The following is a 21163-nucleotide window of genomic DNA, read 5'->3' on the forward strand; positions in this document are numbered from 1 at the left end:
TTCCAGAGCACAAGCATTAGATCATTCCTGTAGGTGTGTGGGCATAAATCTGAATTGGAGATCATGTGGGGTTTAACCACATACAGAACATGACCATTAAAGATGTCCTCTCCTGTAGTAAACGTTATGGGACAATGGGGGCACTGTGTGATTGGTAGGAACCTATATTGCATCAGTCAAAGGAACAGCTAGAAAGGTACATTTATAAAGTGCAGAAAAATGGGCATCAAAGCTCAGGCCACAATCCTGGATTCTTATTGAAAAGTCCCTCATTTCCCTTTGATCTCCTGCACTGAACACCAAAAAAGATACAAAGTTTCTCAAACTTAATTAAATAAGTAGCTTTTGGCAGAGCCCAGAATACTCAAGCCCTGCACTTAGATACAATTGTAACTAATAAGCTAAACAGGTCTCTTGGGGCAACTGAGACTCGCAGCTTAAAGGGCAATTTCACCTTTTTAAGCAAAACTGTAATAAGACATAAAACAAGACTGTTTTTCCTCCAATAAAAGGATTCAATATATCTTAGTTGGGATCAAATACAGGTACTGTTTTATTATTACAGAGAAAAGGGAATCATTTAACCATTAAATAAACCCAATAGGGCTGTTCTGCCCCCAATAAGGGGTAATTATATCTTAGTTGGGATCAAGTACAGGTACTGTTTTATTATTACAGAGAAAAGGGAATCATTTAACCATTAAATAAACCCAATAGGGCTGTTCTGCCCCCAATAAGGGGTAATTATATCTTAGTTGGGATCAAGTACAGGTACTGTTTTATTATTACAGAGAAAAGGGAATCATTTAACCATTAAATAAACCCAATAGGGCTGTTCTGCCCCCAATAAGGGGTAATTATATCTTAGTTGGGATCAAGTACAGGTACTGTTTTATTATTACAGAGAAAAGGGAATCATTTTTAAAAATTACAATTATTCGATTAAAAGGGAGTCTATGGGAGATGGCCTTCCCGTAATTTGGAGCTTCCTGGATAATGGGATTCCAAATAACAGATCCCATACCTTTAATATATTTAAATATAATGCACTGGCACATTGTTGTTTTTCACACAATATGTCCCTTTTAATTGCAAGACTTTGTTTCGGGAAATACTTGGTATTTCACTAAAGAGCTGTTGTCGTTAGCCAAGAACCTTCGGGTTTATCTGTCTTTGGTTCTGATATTTTCCGAGATGTGTCCTTAGTTACCCAGGGGCTACGGCAGCATGTAAAGAGCTCTGCTGCAACTGCTCTCCTGCTCTACTCTAAAGGCCATTAGTGAGAAAGGTAAAGTACGACCCTGCCTGAACTTTCCCATAACTATGAAGCAACATTCACTTAGTCTTATGGGCTCCTGGCAGCTGTAGTTATTAACCTGTATGTGAGTGCTCTATGGGCCCAAAATAATGGTGAGCATGGTCTATCGGGGGGGATAGATAGTTTTGTTTTACGCAATTTCTTCCTTGCCCCCCTAATGAGACCAAAAATATCATCACACTAGGAAGAACAGAAATCTCAGCTGGAAAAACTCATCAATCATGCTCAAAGTTATTACCCATTTATTATTAAATTATATTTAACAGTGGCGCTCCTAGACTGTGCCAGGCCCCCCACAAAAAAATCATCAGAGGGGCCCAGAGCACAATGCAAGCACTACCCCTTCCGCACCCGTTCGCCCCCCAGGTCAATCCTCCCCACCAACTCCTCATGTCCCAACTCACCCGCTTCTCCCTCAGGTCCCCCCTCCTCGCCCGCTAGCTTTCAGGTATGAGAGCAAAAAGTGGGGGAGTATGCTAAAGCTATAGACAAGCAGACCCTGCGGTCTGGCCCTCCTGCCCCCCCCCCCCCCCATGGGGTCTGCTTTCTCTATAGTTACGCCACTGTTTACATCAATGTAGGGTTGGCACCTTTTGGTGGACTTAACTCTGGGTGGGGATGTGACATCAGAGGGCAGGGACGGGATGTTGGTGCTTTATAATTAAATGTTAATAATAATAATAATATAATGGTATGGGATTTATTATCTGGAATTCCATCCCTGAATATATATGTGTGTGTGTGTGTGTATATATATACAATATATATATACAATCATGAATAAAAAATACAGAAGGAATATGAGTAATTATTTGCAGTCCTTAGAAAAATACCTGGACGTGGTGATACCACAGCGCCCTCTAGTGGAGAGTATAAATATGGAAACTGCGTATCTGATCCCTTGAGACAGTCTATGACACTAACCATATGATATTATTTCCGCCTGCCAATCTAAAGTGCACCAGGGGGTGGGAAGGTGAGACAAGGTTACTGGCTTGTGTGGGGAAACGCAAAGGCGCGTTCAGAAGCTAGACTCCAATCTCATCATTTAATGTGATATTCCTTATCTGAAGAAGAAGAACTGCAAGTGTCAAAATAGTTTTTTTTCCCCTTCAGAATTCCCTGTTAAATGGTCTGTCCCTCAGAGGAATGAATGGAATTAATGAGCGTGATGAGCTTAATGGAGCTGTCACAGTTCTTTATAGCAGCCATAGATTTTCCATTCATTCACTGGGTAGGGCTTCGCAGTGCCTTTTGCTATATGTTTTAAGATAATAAGCTGACAATCAGTTATTAAAGGAGAAGGAAAGTCTCCTCCGGGTGGATGCTCCTTTGAGCAGAAAACTGCCCCTGCCTGGGGTACCTGCAAACGAGCAATCCTCTTCCTTCTTTGCGCCAGATGCTCATACACAGTGGGGTGAAAAGCTGAACTTTAACAAAAAAGCTGTTTTTTCACTCTATTGCGCATGCGTCGGCTGCAGGATCATGAAGAAAGAAGACAGGAGGAAAAGGAACGCTTCCAGTTACCCTGGGCTAATGCAGTTTTCTGCTATCAGCAGCACCGGCCCAGGGTATCAGGAAAGTGATTACAGTACTAACAACTGGCACCCCGCAGTGATTGAGGCGTTCCTTCTTCTTTCATGAAGATTATACATCTGAGATGGGCAACCTATATACTCAGGTACCTATCTAGTGCTACTAACCCCTATTTCTGTAGGGAAATGAGAGCAGAGCAGGCAGTAACCCTTCCAACACTTTCCCCTGTCTCTGCCCCTATATATTAGGTACCTACCTAGTGCTACCAACCCCTATTTCTGTAGGGAAATGAGAGCAGAGCAGGCAGTAACCCTTCCAACACTTTCCCCTGTCTCTGCCCCTATATATTAGGTACCTACCTAGTGCTACCAACCCCTATTTCTGTAGGGAAATGAGAGCAGGGCAGGCAGTAACCCTTCCAACACTTTCCCCTGTCTCTGTCCTTATATATTAGGTACCTACCTAGTGCTACCAACCCCTATTTCTGTAGGGAAATGAGAGCAGAGCAGGCAGTAACCCTTCCAACACTTTCCCCTGTCTCTGCCCCTATATATTAGGTACCTACCTAGTGCTACCAACCCTTATTTCTGTAGGGAAATGAGAGCAGAGCAGGCAGTAACCCTTCCAACACTTTCCCCTGTCTCTGTCCCTATATATTAGGTACCTACCTAGTGCTACCAACCCCTATTTCTGTAGGGAAATGAGAGCAGAACAGGCAGTGACCCTTCCAACACTTTCCCCTGTCTCTGCCCCTATATATTAGGTACCTACCTAGTGCTACCAACCCCTATTTCTGTAGGGAAATGAGAGCAGAACAGGCAGTAACCCTTCCAACACTTTCCCCTGTCTCTGCCCCTATATATTAGGTACCTACCTAGTGCTACCAACCCCTATTTCTGTAGGGAAATGAGAGCAGAGCAGACAGTAACCCTTCCAACACTTTCCCCTGTCTCTGCCCCTATATATTAGGTACCTACCTAGTGCTACCAACCCCTATTTCTGTAGGGAAATGAGAGCAGAGCAGACAGCAACCCTTCCAACACTTTCCCCTGTCTCTGCCCCTATATATTAGGTACCTACCTAGTGCTACCAACCCCTATTTCTGTAGGGAAATGAGAGCAGAGCAGGCAGTAACCCTTCCAACACTTTCCCCTGTCTCTGCCCCTATATATTAGGTACCTACCTAGTGCTACCAACCCCTATTTCTGTAGGGAAATGAGAGCAGAGCAGACAGCAACCCTTCCAACACTTTCCCCTGTCTCTGCCCCTATATATTAGGTACCTACCTAGTGCTACCAACCCCTATTTCTGTAGGGAAATGAGAGCAGAGCAGGCAGTAACCCTTCCAACACTTTCCCCTGTCTCTGCCCCTATATATTAGGTACCTACCTAGTGCTACCAACCCCTATTTCTGTAGGGAAATGAGAGCAGAGCAGGCAGTAACCCTTCCAACACTTTCCCGTCTCTGCCCCTATATATTAGGTACCTACCTAGTGCTACCAACCCCTATTTCTGTAGGGAAATGAGAGCAGGGCAGGCAGTAACCCTTCCAACACTTTCAACTTGTCTTGTCCCTGACTAATATCTCACACATTAAATAAATTGCTATTTAATATATTTAAGACAGATATGCTTTCCCAGAGTCTTGAACTGGTTTTGTCCCTGTTACCACTCTTGCAGGGTTATATAAAGGACAAGGAAACCCTGAAAGTATTTTCCATGGGCAGGTGCTCCTTTTAAGAAAAAAAGCAGCATATTTTTGTGCCTCTATTGTACATACCACTCACAGGCATTTCTAGCGCAGACTTAAGTAAGATCTAAAAATAGACGCCTGGGAAAGGTAAGAAAAATGGCGGTGTCGGCATTAGAGGCATCTTATTATGATATTAAGTTTTACCTAAACCGATGTTGAGACTGTTCCGCTTCTATTGCTTTAGGCCAGACCTGTAGTGTCCTCTGTACCAGGATGACATTAGAGTGCAGAAAGCAGCAGAGAAGTTCTTTGGTTTTCTCCCAGAAGCCTCTGACTCGCCAACAAGGTTCGGCCTAGAAACTTAATTGGAGACCTATATGTAAATAAAAAGTCAACGAAGAAACAAAAAGATAGTACCCTAATAAGTGACCTGTGAAAGAATCTTATCAAATTGGCATTTGTTTATCAGTAAATCATTTTACATCTTTTACCTTGAGCTGCCATTTTGTGATGTTCTGCTCCCTCACTTACCTCCTGACAGGAAATACTGCAGGTTTTAACAGGAAGATGTATAAGAGTAAAAGACCGGCCTCTGCTCATTCATTGGCTGATATAACCTAGCAACAGGGTTAGACTAGGGGGTGCAAGACCCTCAGGGGCCCCCTTGCCGTGGGGTGTACAACACACACATATTCAGCCCCTTTCCCCAGCACTGAAGCGCAGCCATTTTCTCTCTCTCACTGTCACTCACCCAGCATCATGTGACCTGGGTGCAGGGGTGCCAGATTTATTTTTCCAAACCAGCCAAAGTCAGTTCTGAAACCAGCCCAAAACTAGCCAAAAGCCACTTTGAAAGTAGCCCAAAAATAGCCTAATATTTCTAAAAAAACTGCCTTTTTAAAGCATATAATCACTACCCATGCCCTGCGCCCCCTCTCCAGTTACTGGGATGGCTGTTCCCTTGCCCTCTGTGCCCAGTCCATGCAGGTTATAGTAGTTTTACTGCTTCAGGTTCAGTACAGAGGAATAGAAAATAGAGCTTCTGTCTATAATTGCATGCTGGGTATTGTAGTTTTATATTAATCTTAGCTGTAGGCTAATAGTAAGATACAAACTACATTACCCAGCATGCACTGGGATAGGCATGTCAGAAGAAAAAACCTATGGCAAGTTTCAAAACTACAAACCCGCCAAGGCTCCAAAAACTAGCGCACATTTGTACCTTGGCGGAATTTGGTGGAAAAAAATGCCAACCTGGCAACCCTGCCTGGGTGTGACTCCATCTCTGGAGTCTATAATTGTATTCTTCTTCCCTACTAACACCGGCAACAAGCACCATTTGCAGCTGCTAGGTGGCAACCCTGAGTATAGCTGCCATAAAGACATGCAGTTCAGTCAGGAGAGAGGGAGGGAATTGCCAGCGGCTTAAACACTATTATATGGCCCAAGGGACACGTGTTCTTGCCCTACCTAAGGGTTAGATTTGCTTTAACACAGCAGATCACATCAGAGACAGTGACAATATTTGCTGGCACTGAGGCCCAGACTGGGAGGTGGGCAGTGGGTGGGCAAAGCACCACGTAACTGGATTTTTTTAGACAGAATTTTTTTTTGTTTTTTTGCTGGGGGGTCTAGCATTGTTACACTATGTTACTATGTTGCCTCCTAAGAAGTAATGTGGAAAGGTCAAATAGACAGAAAGAGCAGCATTACCATATATACATGTAACGTTGCTGTTATAGATAAAGAATGTTCATGTGCAGCTGAGCTGAGGCAAACAATATGGCAGCTCCCAGTTACATGCAGAAATGCAAACAGGCAGAGAAGGAAGGCTGTCTGTAACAATAGGCAAACTGTCTGTTTACGATGTTCTTTTAACACTGGGTGTAAAACCCTATTTTGCTATTTTCCATGCAGTAATTGGGGGAGTGTGTGGATTGAGCAGCGGGTGGATGAAGGTGGAAGTTAGAGAACTGTGGGGGCTGCAGCATGGGTGGGGGGGATTTTCAGGCACAATAACTCCCCCCATCTCTAGAGTTTTTCTGGAAAAACATCCCGGCCTTCCTATATTTTTATCTTCCTTTCCTATTAATCACATTGGCATTAAGCATCATTTTACTGGCCCAGTGGCAACCCCACCCATCTCCTCACAGAATAAAGAGAGCAGCTCAGACTGGTGGGTTCCTCGGTGCCACAGGTAGCCATGCTGCCCTCACTTACAGCACAATAATGTAAGTTGTAAGTTAGGGGGCTGTCTATGCCACGCTAAAAACCAAGCCTTGTCCTTCTGCCCTCACTGCATATTTCAGGCACTCTCAAATGCTGATGAAAATTTTAGTTTTAGTACATTACAGCAGGGTCGAAGTGGGCCCCCTAGTTGCCCCCAGCAGCCCAGACACAATCCCCGCCAGGAGCTGCCCCGAGTGGCCAGTCTCCCTCCCCTGACGCATTGAAGGCAAGCACGCTTGATGGAGGGGGTCCGGTGGGGGCCCCTGGGGAGGGGGGGGCAGGTTGAGTGTGAAGGCAGTGGCGGGGCCCCTTGCCCAGTCCCACCCTGCATTACAGAATGCTCTGCTCTTACTTTTTAGTTTTGTTATTTGCCTTCTTTAGTCTTTTACCAGCTTTCAAATGGCGGTGGGTCACTGACCCCGGCGGCCAAAAAACGAGTGCCCTGTGAAGCTGCAGTTTTATTCTTACTTTATCTTATCTTTCTATTCAGGCCCTCTCCTATTCATTTTATGTCTCTCATTAATACCACTGCCTGGTTGCTAGAGTAAATTAGACCCAAAGGCTAATGCCACGCGGGGCCGATTCTCAGCCTGCAGGAAAACGAAGGCCAAGAATCAGCCCCTACGCTGGTACCAGCCTCCTACCTTACCTACACCTGAAAACATTGTCTCTTTGCAGTCGAAGGCTACTGCCACATAGGGCTGATAAACTATTTTCTGTAACTTCACTAGGAGGCCACTGCGTTGGCCCGGGCACAGGCACACTGAGCGGATATCGGTGCCAGATTCTTGCTGGCTGTCAGTACAAGCACAGGAGGCTGGCGTTAGCCAATTCCAAAATGGAGAGCTGCTGAATAATTAAGAAAAGAATAAAAAAGGCCAGTTGCTAACTATGTTAGAATCACACTGTCTATATCATCCTAAAAGTTAATTTGGAGGGCCAGTAAACACAAGGAAAGCACTGTAATTGGGGCAGGGTTGCCATCTAGCGACTGGAGACACTTGCACTTACTAAGTAATAGTACACAAAAGGGGGTCATTAACCTACTCAGGGGTGCAAGTGCACTCCCCTTATTTCTCACTTTACCCCCATATGAAATAAAAGGCACATAGTTTGCCCAGGAGCAGTAACCCATTGCAACCAGTAAGATAGGTTTGCATTCGATATAGGCATTAAACGCTGCAATACTATTTACAGCTGACCTTATTATGGGCATAGTCTGAACTGTTATAACAGGCATTTAAAGAACCCATATTCCCCTTTGCTTTTAAGGAGAGTAAATATATACTTTTCATTTTGTTTTGGGGTTGCCCCAGATTCTCTGTTACTTGTTTCGCTTGCAGCTTCAGCCTTGTCTAAGGCTTCCATTGTTATTTTAGGATGGCTGATCAACCACATTCATATACCGCTTATAGCCCTGCCTATTTTGTTATCATTTCAACAAATAAACAGGAGGATTATAGTGTGAGGTTAAAGTTTCCCTTTATAAACACACACAGCCAACACTTAGGATTTGAAATATATTTATTTTTTTTAATGACTAAGAGTGAACGCAGTTTTGAACTAACCAAAAAAGTTATAAACAAGGACATACCATATGCAAAATACATTCACCCCATGTACAAAGCTTGATTATTTTTTTTTTTTTTTTTTTTTTGCAGGCTCTCACTGTATATCTACATATATATATTATAGGTTATTCAACTGATTATGTTTGTGTTCCACCAGCTTTTGCTTTACAGGGTTTCAAAAAGGGGCAATATACGTGTGTTCAACAGGGGTGGCTGTAATAATATGCTCTGACTATGGCAGCAACGGCAGGGAGAGTAAGAGAATTTAGTCTCACTTTCCCTCCCCAGCAAAGGGAGAGCATTTGCTTATTTGTGCAAAAAGAATTCATTAGCCACATAATGCCATAGCAAATAAACCCCTTGCCTGCTTGCTCTGTTAAACACACACATATATATAGATCAGTTGTAATTATATACATTTTCAGAACACGTTATTAATGTTCTGCTGACTGGGTCCCGTTCTGAACACAAGCGAATGCTGTACCTTTTCATAAAAGCGGTGGAGGAGCGGAAGAAGTCGCTCGGTAGAAAGAAAAATAGGACCATTGAGATGTGCGCTGAAAAGTGCCATTTAAAGCAGGCATTGACAATGAAACATGGTGCCTTCCAAGTGTAAACTAAAAATGAACAAAAAAAAAGAGCAAGAAAAGAACCGTTTTGCTGCCTTGTTTCACCTCTGGGCTCAGAAAAAGGCTACACAGCATCTTCCTATTAGAGCAGGACCATGAGAACCTTGTAAACATTTAGTCGTGTCTAAACTGCCTAAACGACATCTCCCAGGAACCCCAAACAGACTGACTACCGAAAGGCTGCACTAAAGCATTCCAGATCCATCACCTTATTGAGAGACCTCAGATCTGAACTCTCCGTGTGTGTCTACAGCACCCAGTAGCAACCCAGCAATGCCCAAAGGGGCTATAGGCTGACACAATATGCAGTAACCTAAGGGCCTAATATAAATCCCACCCAGATGTTCGCAAGAATATGTCCTTTGTAAACAGATGCACCTTTACAATAGGTAGGCTATGGCTATACAAACACACTACGAAAACAAAAGTGTTGTATACAGGAGCCACAGCTATCAGCCAGTAACATAATGAAACCACAGTAAGCAATAAGCACATTATGCACACCCCAATGGGCAATCTCTAGATTGGTGATATGCAGAGCCTTTGTAGGGTCCCTTTAAGGCAGTATTATGCGTCAATCATCACACGCTCTAACGTGTTTAGTTAAATTAACTTTATTTGATTGTTTTATTCTACTGTAACTAAAATGAACAATTCAGTCACTTTTGTGACTTTACCATCAGTGGGCACTAATTGCAAGCTCTTGCGGCATTAGGGCTATGAGCAGACCTGAATGTGTGTTGGCGGTTATACCTCCTGCATATGTACTGTATTTTACTGGCTTGCTGTATATATACATAGTACAGATAAAAACATGCACGAACAGAGAGAAAATGCAACCTATAACCACTCAGCTAAAACTACACCACCAGGGGCGTAGTTCACTTAAGGGCAAAGGCAGACTGTTCTACTTAGTAGCAGCTATTTGTCAGAGATACTAAATTCAAGAAAATACCCTGCCATAGACAATACTGGGAATTGCCTCTGCTAAAACACACATAAAGACAATTATCAGTAAATGATCAGCATTGTAGCCGTGACAAGTAGCTGCTACTAGTAGCTCTGTGTGTCTTCAACCTAAAGCTAAAGGGTCTTAGGTACCTGGTACATGGGGTATTTTGTAGACTAAACACCCTGTGTAGCAGAGGCCTTAGCATGGCAGTACTGGTACAGCCTGCACAACAAAAGGTGACAGCATTAAATATTGTAGCCATTATTATGGATCTTTTTATTGCATCTTTTACAGAGTTCCATTCTGAGGATACTGGTGCAGCTAGAGGTGTAACGGAGGTGTCTTCACAGTAATAATTCCAGATGTCATACTCCAGAAGATACAAGGCCTTCCATTAAGAAACAAAAGAACCAACCAAAGCAGTGGCACGGGAAGTGATGAGCAGATGGATTGCAAATGCCACCGGGTGCGGTCGAGCAGCTACAGGAAGGGTTCTTGGATGCTGGGTGGCTGGATCAGTGCTTGCAGCAGCCAGATAGTTGTACAAAACACTCCATCTTCCACACCTTATCAATGCTTTAAAATCTTCGGTCAAACTCGGTCATCCCTCCCGCAGTCAAGGTTTGCATATCAGAAAGCCCGTGCTAGGATTTGGGCAAAGAAAGGAAAAACATGGGCAAATATAGAGAGAGAGACATTTCAAGTTCAGTTCCTGTATCCCCATCGTTCCCCTACACACTGTGTGCATGTCTACTCCCAACAAGGTACATAGTGTCTCTTTGTCTGTGCAACTTCATGCAGCAGCTGGGAAATCTATGCGGTGGCCCAGTTTTCTAATTCTCTCATGTCATCGTCATCCTCCTCTTGCTTTTTCTTGACTAAAACAAGGGAAGAGTGTGTCAGTTGATGGTAATGCCAAAATATATATTTTTATGCAAGCTTTAGCACTCCCACACTGCACCAGACACTTACCTGGTTTTGCTGGCAAAACGGCTGCAGGCACATTTGGGAGAGGCACAGTCTCCGGACCCTGGACTTCCAGTAGATTTTTGTCTAATTCTTCCTGTTCTAGCTCTTCCAGCTCCGCCATCAGCTCATCCTAGGGACAGAACATTGGTGTTTGACAAAGGAAACTAAAGCAACAAATATGTGTAACTGGTAATGTGTAGTCTAGCAGAGCCAGGCCAACTTTATCAAGCTGCCCCCCTGCTTTGTCCAACAGTCCCAATGGGCACTCTTCCCCATAGACCTCTCCGCCCCCCTCCCCCCCCCCATTGCTCAATCCCACCTGCTGATTTCTAGCGATCAGTCCCCAGCTGATTGCTGCTTCCTATCTGCACATCCGACTGGGCTGGCAGGGCACTGGGAAAAAAAACCCAGTGGGCCCCGCCAGCCCAGACCTGATCCCTGCTGGAGCTCCCCAGGCTGCAGATCTCCCACTAACTTATGGAAATATTACACAAACTCCACTTCTGTTAATTTGGGGTAATGATGGTCTGCTAATTGCCAGCAAACCACTGTATGCAGCAACATCTGCTCATGCCCAATCATTAGCCAGTAGCCACCCTTCTTTCCACTCAGGAAGTAATTATAAGTATTATGTAAGTGGATTAGTTAGCGCAGGCCTATGCAAGTTTGAGTCAGCCAGTAAATCCCTAACAGTGCTGAACTGGATTATCAGCAGGCTGGTTTCCATTTTCCCATATGAATGGCTTGTGGTATGCATTGCAATAATTTTTTTCCCCATATGCTAGTGGTTTCCAAACTGGGGAGCTCTCCCCTGCTCAAGCCTACAGGCCAATTATAGTCAGGTATTGAGAAAATGTCTAACAGATACAAATTTTAATCTTAGAGCTACCGTCCCTTTAAAAACAGCAGATTAACAGTTAAAAGTCAGAGCAGGTCTTTGTGGCCAGGCAAATTGGATGTGACAATAGGCCGCTCTCTAAACAAGCAGCAAGATAACTAAGCCTTTGTGACAAGAGTGTGCTTAGCCAGCCCTAATGTAATACGTCCCTGTAGCTGTGATTTGGTGCAAACAGCAGAACCATGCACAATATCACTGCCTTCAGTGTACTCTGGACTGGGTGAGGGGGTTTATCACCAAATACTCACTTCGTCAAAGTCCTCTCCAAAACCAACTGGCTTGGAAATGGCATCCGAGATTTCCTGAGCAAGTTCCTGTTGGTCAGCAATGTCTTGCATGAGTTCATCCACTTTTTCGATATCCCTACCACAGAAACAAAAAAAAATATTACTCTTAGAAGAAAAGACCTGCACATATATTGAGGCTAAAAGGAAAAGACATGGATGTTCGGCCTCTTTTTAAAACTCAGGTATTTGTTCCATGCAAATGTATACTCTCATAACTTCAACCTTCCTTGGCTAACAACTGTATATTTAGTTGCAGGGATATGTTGGATATTGTCCAAGAGTTGGCCACATGGTCAAAAGGACTAACATTATTGATCCAACTGGTTGGCCCAACTTAAGGGAAATAGGTAGGAAGCACTGGCCCCTTTAACTTCCCTCAGTCACAAGGCATGAACGGTTGCCTTTTTCAATGACTGCTTTTAAAGATTAGAAGGTAACAGACATTTATGTATATGGGCTTTAACCAGACAATACAGAACATTTCCAGCCTGGGTCCATTGTCACTTGAAAGTCAGAACAGGGCAGAGGGTCACATGTGCCCTACATGAGGCCCTGTTAGGCAGAACACCTAGTTTTTAATCAACCAGAACTTGTCTCTAAGCCAGGAATTCATAAATAAGCACTAGACCACTTGGAGCAACAGCCAAGTAGCTCCTGAGATCACTGGTCTATGGCATCTTACAATAGCCCCCCCCCAGCCCAATAAATAGTGACTGTCTATGGCACCTTACAGCAGCCCCTCTGGCATTTGCCTGACCCAACAGATTGCCAGTCGGGGCCTGGGCCCTGGCATTCCAAGTACCCAGAGGCCCAAACAGCCCCCCCCCCCCAGCCCAATAAATAGTGACTGTCTATGGCATCTTACAGCAGCCCCTCTGGCATTTGCCTGAACCCACAGATTGCCAGTCTGGGCCTGGGTCCTGGCATTCCAAGTACCCAGAAGCCCAAACAGCCCCCCCAGCCCAATAAATAGTGAGTGTCTATGGCACCTTACAGCCATAATCAACAGAACGTCAGTCCGGGCCTGCATGGCCAGCAGAATCATACAGAAAGCCTGCAGGTGTTCCACTGGCATGTTTAGACTCACAACCACCACTGTTCTTGGCCCATTACTTACATGTTATCGTGAGCAGCTTTCATTGCCTTAGCTGCAAAGCCCATGTTCTTGAGAACTTCTGTATTCGTGTTGGCATTTTCCAGGGCTTCCCTCTGGAATTCGATGGTCGACAGCGTGCCATCAATCTGTGCCAGCTGCTTCTCATATCGCTTCTTGCGTTTCAGAGCTTGGAGGGCAGCTGTGGGGAGAGAAAATAAAAGACTGGTCAATAACGGAAAGTTGAAAAATAAACCCAAAACTCAAATGTCCAGCCACCAGTTGAGGAATTACCAATGCCAGCTTTCCCTTCATAAAAATCACAAGGCAAACGAGGAGAATAAATATCTCTAAATGACTTTACATACCGCTAATTAGTAAGCATTAGCTTGTGGTTCTTTCTGTGCCACAGGAAGTGCCACACACATTCTTTTTCCCCTGCCCAAACAACTCACTTGCAGAAAGACTTACTCTTTAATCACTGCTGTATGGAGGATTACTGCATCTAATGGGGAAATGTGCAGTGTTTGGTCTAAGTGATGTATTTCTAGAAGGAATATGTCATAGGTTTCATATTTGTCCTCTACGGACGTTATTTAACCAATCATGTGATTTGGATTTGCTTCCTCCTAAAACAAACTCCACTTAATGGGCAACGATTACTCATGGTCACGGGATTTGAATGCAGAAAAGACAGACTGTTTTACAGCAGTGTTTGATGTCAAAGCTGTCGCTCTGAGTTTGAAAAGCAGTTGTACAAAACCCCTCGATAGCAAAAGAGAAATGTGGTTTCTGCCCAGGAAGGAAGCGGGCACTGACACGAGAACAAAAAGATACACTCCCTCGTGTAAGCACAATAGGCACGAACATGATTCAATATTTACTTACTGCATTCTGTGCTCAATAACAAACCCCTTTATATTTTGATGACAGAGTCCCATGAATGGATCTCTTGATACAACGTAGCTTTAGCAAGGCTGACATGCATGGCAACTGGTGGATACAGAAGAATATCTCATGCCCAAGCTCTAGGCGCCCAAAACTTACTATAGGCTACTATGTGCACAATTGGGCACAATTTTGGACCCTGTATGATGTATAGTGTATGTAGAAAGATGCCACTTATCAAGCCCTAGGAACCCCAGTCACCCAGTAGGCTTTCCTTTATTGGTTGTTGGCTCCTGGCGTCTGTATAGATGGCCATACCTGGCTGCAACTCATCTGTGCAAGTATTACTTTGAAGGGGAAGTAAACCTTAGCCCGGGAAATAATACCAGTCCGTTCCAGTGTAGCATTTAAATGAATAGAGCGACGAGAAAGTACTCATTATCTGAAGCCGCTCCCGGCCTGGAGGCTTATCCGCACCAATGTGGGAGTGCCATGCAATTCGTGCTGAATTCACAAGTCCTTTGTTTACTGATACTAGTGAATGAGTAACCAGACAGGTATTCTTTTTCCCTTCAGTAACATGAGAGAGATCACCGATCAGCTACCGACTTCCCCTAAGGGGTCTATTTCTCCTATTTCCTTCCCGCAGCACCAGTTAGGCACGTTCTGACCATTATATATCTGGTTACGCCCCTTGGAATATCTATCTACCTGTCCATTATATATCTGGTTACGCCCCTTGGAATATCTATCTACCTGTCCATTATATATCTGGTTAAGCCCCTTGGAATATCTACCTGTCCATTATATATCTGGTTACGCCCCTTGGAATATCTACCTGTCCATTATATATCTGGTTACGCCCCTTGGAATATCTATCTACCTGCCCATTATATATCTGGTTAAGCCCCTTGGAATATCTACCTGTCCATTATATATCTGGTTACGCCCCTTGGAATATCTATCTACCTGTCCATTATATATCTAGTTACGCCCCTTGGAATATCTACCTGTCCATTATATATCTGGTTACGCCCCTTGGAATATCTACCTGTCCATTATATATCTGGTTAAGCCCCTTGGAATATCTATCTACCTGTCCATTATATATCTGGTTACGCCCCTTGGAATATCTATCTACCTGTCCATTATATATCTAGTTACGCCCCTTGGAATATCTACCTGTCCATTATATATCTGGTTACGCCCCTTGGAATATCTACCTGTCCATTATATATCTGGTTACGCCCCTTGGAATATCTACCTGTCCATTATATATCTGGTTAAGCCCCTTGGAATATCTACCTGTCCATTATATATCTGGTTACGCCCCTTGGAATATCTATCTACCTGTCCATTATATATCTAGTTACGCCCCTTGGAATATCTATCTACCTGTCCATTATATATCTAGTTACGCCCCTTGGAATATCTACCTGTCCATTATATATCTGGTTACGCCCCTTGGAATATCTACCTGTCCATTATATATCTGGTTAAGCACCTTGGAATATCTACCTGTCCATTATATATCTGGTTAAGCCCCTTGGAATATCTACCTGCCCATTATATATCTGGTTAAGCCCCTTGGAATATCTACCTGTCCATTATATATCTGGTTAAGCCCCTTGGAATATCTACCTGCCCATTATATATCTGGTTAAGCCCCTTGGAATATCTATCTGTCCATATATATATATCTAGTTAAGCCCCTCGGTATATCCATCCATCAGTATGAGTTCTCTTTCAACCAATGTGGTTTTCCAGTCCCAAACACAGGCCTTAGACTTCTGTACTTGGAAAACCAATATGCTTGCAGACTGCTAATTATGACCTGTACTAGAGCGTAGGAGTACAAACTACTAGATAAAGAGTGTTGCTTTCCTGTAAACAATAGCTAAAGCACCATATGGCCACACAGGGGGCACTGGGACTGTTGCTTTTTATACATATACACAATTGCTTGTGGTGCACAACCTGGTGTAGCTCAGAACTGACAGCTATACATGGAAGCTGCAGTCACTGTACATGTATGAACATGCTGTGCAGCTAAATAATGCAACCTAAAACCTTCAGATGAGCGGAGACTTGTGCTCTGGTATTGATTAGTATAGTATTGTTGAAGGGGGGTCTTACCTGGTAACATTTGCACCAGGCAGGCAATCAACCAGCTAAAAGGTAAATGTGCCAGTCTCTTAAAGGGGCAGCTTACCTTTAAATTAAAAAGGGTTGTGTGGCTTTAAAATAACTTTTAGTATGATGTAGAGAGTTCTATTCCGAGACAATTTGTAATTGACCTTCATTTCTTATTTGCAGTTTTTCAATTAAGGTTTTTTTGTTTAGCAGCTCTCCAGTTTGGAATTTCAGCAGCTATCTGGTTGCTAGGGTCCAATTTAACCTAACAACCAAGCCATAGTTTGAAAGAGACAGGAATATGAATAGAGCCTGAATAAAAAGATAATTACAAAAAAAAAGTAGCAAGAACAATAAAACTGTAGTCTCTTAGAGCAATAGTTTTTGGCTGCTGGGGTCAGCGACCCACATTTGAAAGCAATTTTGGGTAAGGCATCAAATCAGTATTGCTTTATACAGGCTGTACTGTGTTCAACATGGGCAGCGCACAGTATAGACATTGTACTCTGCTATAAAGCCTCCGACTGATGCAGTTCCACAGGAGGTAAAACAGGCGCTGCCAGACAGACAAGGGATACGTTACTATGAAGGCCACAGGACAGGCACCCGTGTCATTGGTATGACTGTAAGACTTGTGGTGGACACAGCAGTTCCCAGCAAGAGCTGTGAGTGGGAGCTATAGTTCAGCAACAACAGAAAGATGAATATCCCTGTTGTAAATTATATTTTGCCTGTCACAGCCCCTTGCACCTAGTCTGTGCACACATGTATTCTTCCTGTAACCATGGAAACACATGACTCATGCCTGAGTCGCCTGAACATTGGTTGTTTGAGCCCCCCTTCAAGGACTTACTTTTTGTTTGGGCCCCTTAGCTGATACGTTTAGAGATATATAGAAACATTGGGTAACAGTCACCCCACTATAGTTCCAGGGGTACCCAGGGCACAAATAAGCACTCACCCCAAATCCCCCCCCTAACTGGCCTTCAGGCTGGGCCCCCTTAGCCCATAACAAGGTTACAGATATATAGAAACATTGGGGTAACAGTCACCCCACTATAGTTCCAGGGGTACCCAGGGCACAAATAAGCACTCACCCCAAATCCCTCCCTAACTGGCCTTCAGGCTGGGCCCCCTTAGCCCATAACAAGGTTACAGATATATAGAAACATTGGGGTAACAGTCACCCTGCTATAGTTCCAGGGGTACCCAGGGCACAAATAAGCACTCACCCCAAATCCCCCCCCTAACTGGCCTTCAGGCTGGGCCCCCTTAGCCCATAACAAGGTTACAGATATATAGAAACATTGGGGTAACAGTCACCCTGCTATAGTTCCAGGGGTACCCAGGGCACAAATAAGCACTCACCCCAAATCCCCCCCTAACTGGCCTTCAGGCTGGGCCCCCTTAGCCCATAACAAGGTTACAGATATATAGAAACATTGGGGTAACAGTCACCCTGCTATAGTTCCAGGGGTACCCAGGGCACAAATAAGCACTCACCCCAAATCCCCCCCAACTGGCCTTCAGGCTGGGCCCCCTTAGCCCATAACAAGGTTACAGATATATAGAAACATTGGGGTAACAGTCACCCTGCTATAGTTCCAGGGGTACCCAGGGCACAAATAAGCACTCACCCCAAATCCCCCCTAACTGGCCTTCAGGCTGGGCCCCCTTAGCCCATAACAAGGTTACAGATATATAGAAACATTGGGGTAACAGTCACCCTGCTATAGTTCCAGGGGTACCCAGGGCACAAATAAGCACTCACCCCAAATCCCCCCCTATTTTGCCATTCAGCCATAACTCTCAGAATGCTTGGGGCAATAAATACAACCCCCGCCCCCCATATTGCACTGTAACTAGTCATTCAGCTGGGCTGTCAGGGTAATTAGACAAATACTCTTACTCCTCAATCACAACTTTCCCTGCCCAAACCCAGCACCCCGGGCCCTTCTCCTGCCCCCACCCCAGTTCCCATACAGCCCCCCCTTGTTCCTAGAAGGCCCCTCCCACTTCAGCTGCCATGATACCTACACCGTGGCTGGTTCCAGACTTGCCCACTTGTTGCCCCCAGCACCCCTGCCCTTCCCCATGACCCCCAGCACCCCTGCCCTTCCCCATGACCCCCAGCACCCCTGCCCTTCCCCATGACCCCCAGCACCCCTGCCCTTCCCCATGACCCCCAGCACCCCTGCCCTTCCCCATGACCCCCAGCACCCCTGCCCTTCCCCATGACCCCCAGCCCTTCCCCATGACCCCCCCCCCTCACCCCTCTTGTTCTTGGTGCCGTGCTTCTTGGCCGTGACGAGTTCCTGTTCGATCTTCTTCTCCAGGAACTCCTGTTTCTTAGTGAGCATCTCCTCCGTGTCCCGCAGTTTCTGGATAGCCTCCTGGGGGCTGGGGCCTTTGGCTCCCTTGCCCCCGGTACCGAACAGCTTCCCAATCAAAGACATTTCCCCGCTTGAAGCCCGGCACGAAGGAACTGGCTGAAGTTTTGCTGCGTGTTCCTGGGGGCCGTTTCTTCCTCCCTCCTCCTTCTACTCACTCCTCACTGCGCTGCCCGGCTCTCAACACCCGACGACAACAACCAGGAATACGTCCCACCAACCCCCTGCGCGCTGACGTCAGCGTATCACGCACCCCCTCACGCTAGGAGACCCGGGGCGTGGTGCTCTGTCACGGCTTCAGCGGCGGCCATTTTGGTTGCGGGCTCTCATTTAATACTACCTCAGTTTCCTGAACGCACTGACGTTCACCCCAAAATAAGACACCGTTTTCATAACTGAGATTGACTTCTCTATATCATTATTTTTCTTATAAGAAATATGCAGCCAGCTCTTGTGAATCTAGTCAGGACTCGCCACTAACCAAAATGGTTGACGCCGGCTGAGACGACGCTATGATTTTCCCCTACGCTTATACGCCTAGTTCACGTCATGTGAAAGTTTCCAGCGTAGCTGTGGGGACAGGGTGGGGCTGGGAGTGTCAAATAGGAAGCAAGGGGTAGCAGCTGGCAGGTTTCATTTACGCTAGGGTTGATTATATACGTTAATACACGATTCCCTCTAGGAGTCAGAAAATCATTGCCCCTGAGGGTATTACAAGTTCAACTTGATGGCTGTGTCTTTCCTTCAACCTGAAATAAGCAAAGTACCGCATAAAAACAATAAAATTGGATTTACTTATAGATTCCCCCAGACATTAAATTCTCCCACAGGCAAAAGTGAACTGGTAGTAACAGTGGCTATAACCAAGTACAGGTATGGGACCTGTTATCCAGAATGCTGGGGAACTGGGGGTTTCCTAATAAGGGATCTTTCCATAATTTGGATCTCCATGTTTAAGTCTACAAGAAATCATTCAAATACTGAATAAACCCAATAGGCTTGTTCTGCCCCCAATAAGGGGTAATTATATCTTAGTTGGGATCAAGTACAGGTACTGTTTTATTATTACAGAGAAAAGGGAATCATTTAACCATTAAATAAACCCAATAGGGCTGTTCTGCCCCAATAAGGGGTAATTATATCTTAGTTGGGATCAAGTACAGGTACTGTTTTATTATTACAGAGAAAAGGGAATCATTTAACCATTAAATAAACCCAATAGGACTGTTCTACCCCCAATAAGGGGTAATTATACCTTAGTTGGGATCAAGTACAGGTACTGTTTTATTATTACAGAGAAAAGGGAATCATTTAACCATTAAATAAACCCAATAGGACTGTTCTGCCCCCAATAAGGGGTAATTATATCTTAGTTGGGATCAAGTACAGGTACTGTTTTATAATTACAGAGAAAAAGGAATCATTTAACCATTAAATAAACCCAATAGGGCTGTTCTGCCCCAATAAGGGGTAATTATATCTTAGTTGGGATCAAGTACAGGTACTGTTTTATAATTACAGAGAAAAAGGAATCATTTTTAAATATTAGAATTTTGCTTATAATGAAGTCTATGGGAGCTGGCCTATCCGTAATTTGGAATTTTCTGGATAACGGGTTTCCGGATAAGGGATCCCATACCTGTACATGAAGCCTGATCTCCTTTGTCAGTGACATGCCTATGTTTATGAATGCTAGGCAATGCTGGCAGCTGGAGGAGTAGGTTACTGCCTGGGTATTACTCATATGAGGAAGGGAGCAGATAGTGAGAAGTCATTGTTTCAGTGGGAAGGACACACCAGGCAGTGAGAGAGTTTCGTCACGGTCACGAGACACGGGAAGTCATGCACCTGGGTGACTCAAATGGAGAAAGGTCTCTTGGAATAAGTGACAGCTCTGATTAAAAAAGTCTATTTTTAAAAACGCTGACAGGTGAAACAAGGACTTCCCAACACTCAGCCTGACAGAAAACCATGGCAGGAATGCTGCTCATATTTCTGTGCTGTGCTGCATTGCGTGGCCTCTGAAGAAAATCTTAGAAGTTGTCAGTTTCCATCTGATATAGCAATACCCATGTTTAACTCCAAAGGGCCAATAAAACATATTTAGGGTCATTCGTGGTCCCATATCCACGTGTTGGAAGCAATCCACCATGTTTTTTTATACCTATAAAACTGGGGTGCCAAGGGCCCACCAGAAAACCTTACCCACTCTCCCCTTCTCTGTTCACTCACTTTCTTTGATTTTTTAATTATTCTTTTTACTTACTATGATCTATCCCTTCCTCCATTTCATCAGTTTCTTCTCATATAGAATTGAGTAATGGACATGGTGTAGGCATACAAGGCAAATGGTTGGTCGAGCAGGAGGGCCCACTGACACCTGGGCCCACTGGCAGGGTTGCCATCAGGGGGGGCAGGAAGCAGTGGGGAGCAGGCCATAGTATGAGGACACTGGGGGAGGGCTACCAATGTTTTAGGGGGCCCTGGGCTGACTAGCAATGTTTTAGGAGGTCCCTGACCTGGCACCAATAAAAAACTTAACCCCTGGCCACCAATGTTTTAGGGGGGCCCTGGCTA

At 44.6% G+C, this 21163-nt stretch overlaps 1 protein-coding gene across 1 annotated transcript; it reads right to left on the minus strand.

Annotated features, from left to right (window-relative positions):
- Window positions 1-10173: 10173 nt before the first annotated feature.
- chmp4b (charged multivesicular body protein 4B) lies at window positions 10174-18755 on the minus strand. Its single transcript, NM_001004866.1, is given in 5 exon segments — window positions 10174-10806; window positions 10901-11027; window positions 12044-12158; window positions 13200-13377; window positions 18469-18755. Coding segments are annotated over 5 exon segments (669 nt in total). The 5' UTR covers window positions 18653-18755; the 3' UTR covers window positions 10174-10741.
- Between the last annotated feature and the right edge of the window lie 2408 nt (window positions 18756-21163).

The sequence above is a fragment of the Xenopus tropicalis genome, chromosome 10 (genome assembly GCF_000004195.4).
Source record: "Xenopus tropicalis strain Nigerian chromosome 10, UCB_Xtro_10.0, whole genome shotgun sequence".
NCBI classification, from domain to species: domain Eukaryota; kingdom Metazoa; phylum Chordata; class Amphibia; order Anura; family Pipidae; genus Xenopus; species Xenopus tropicalis.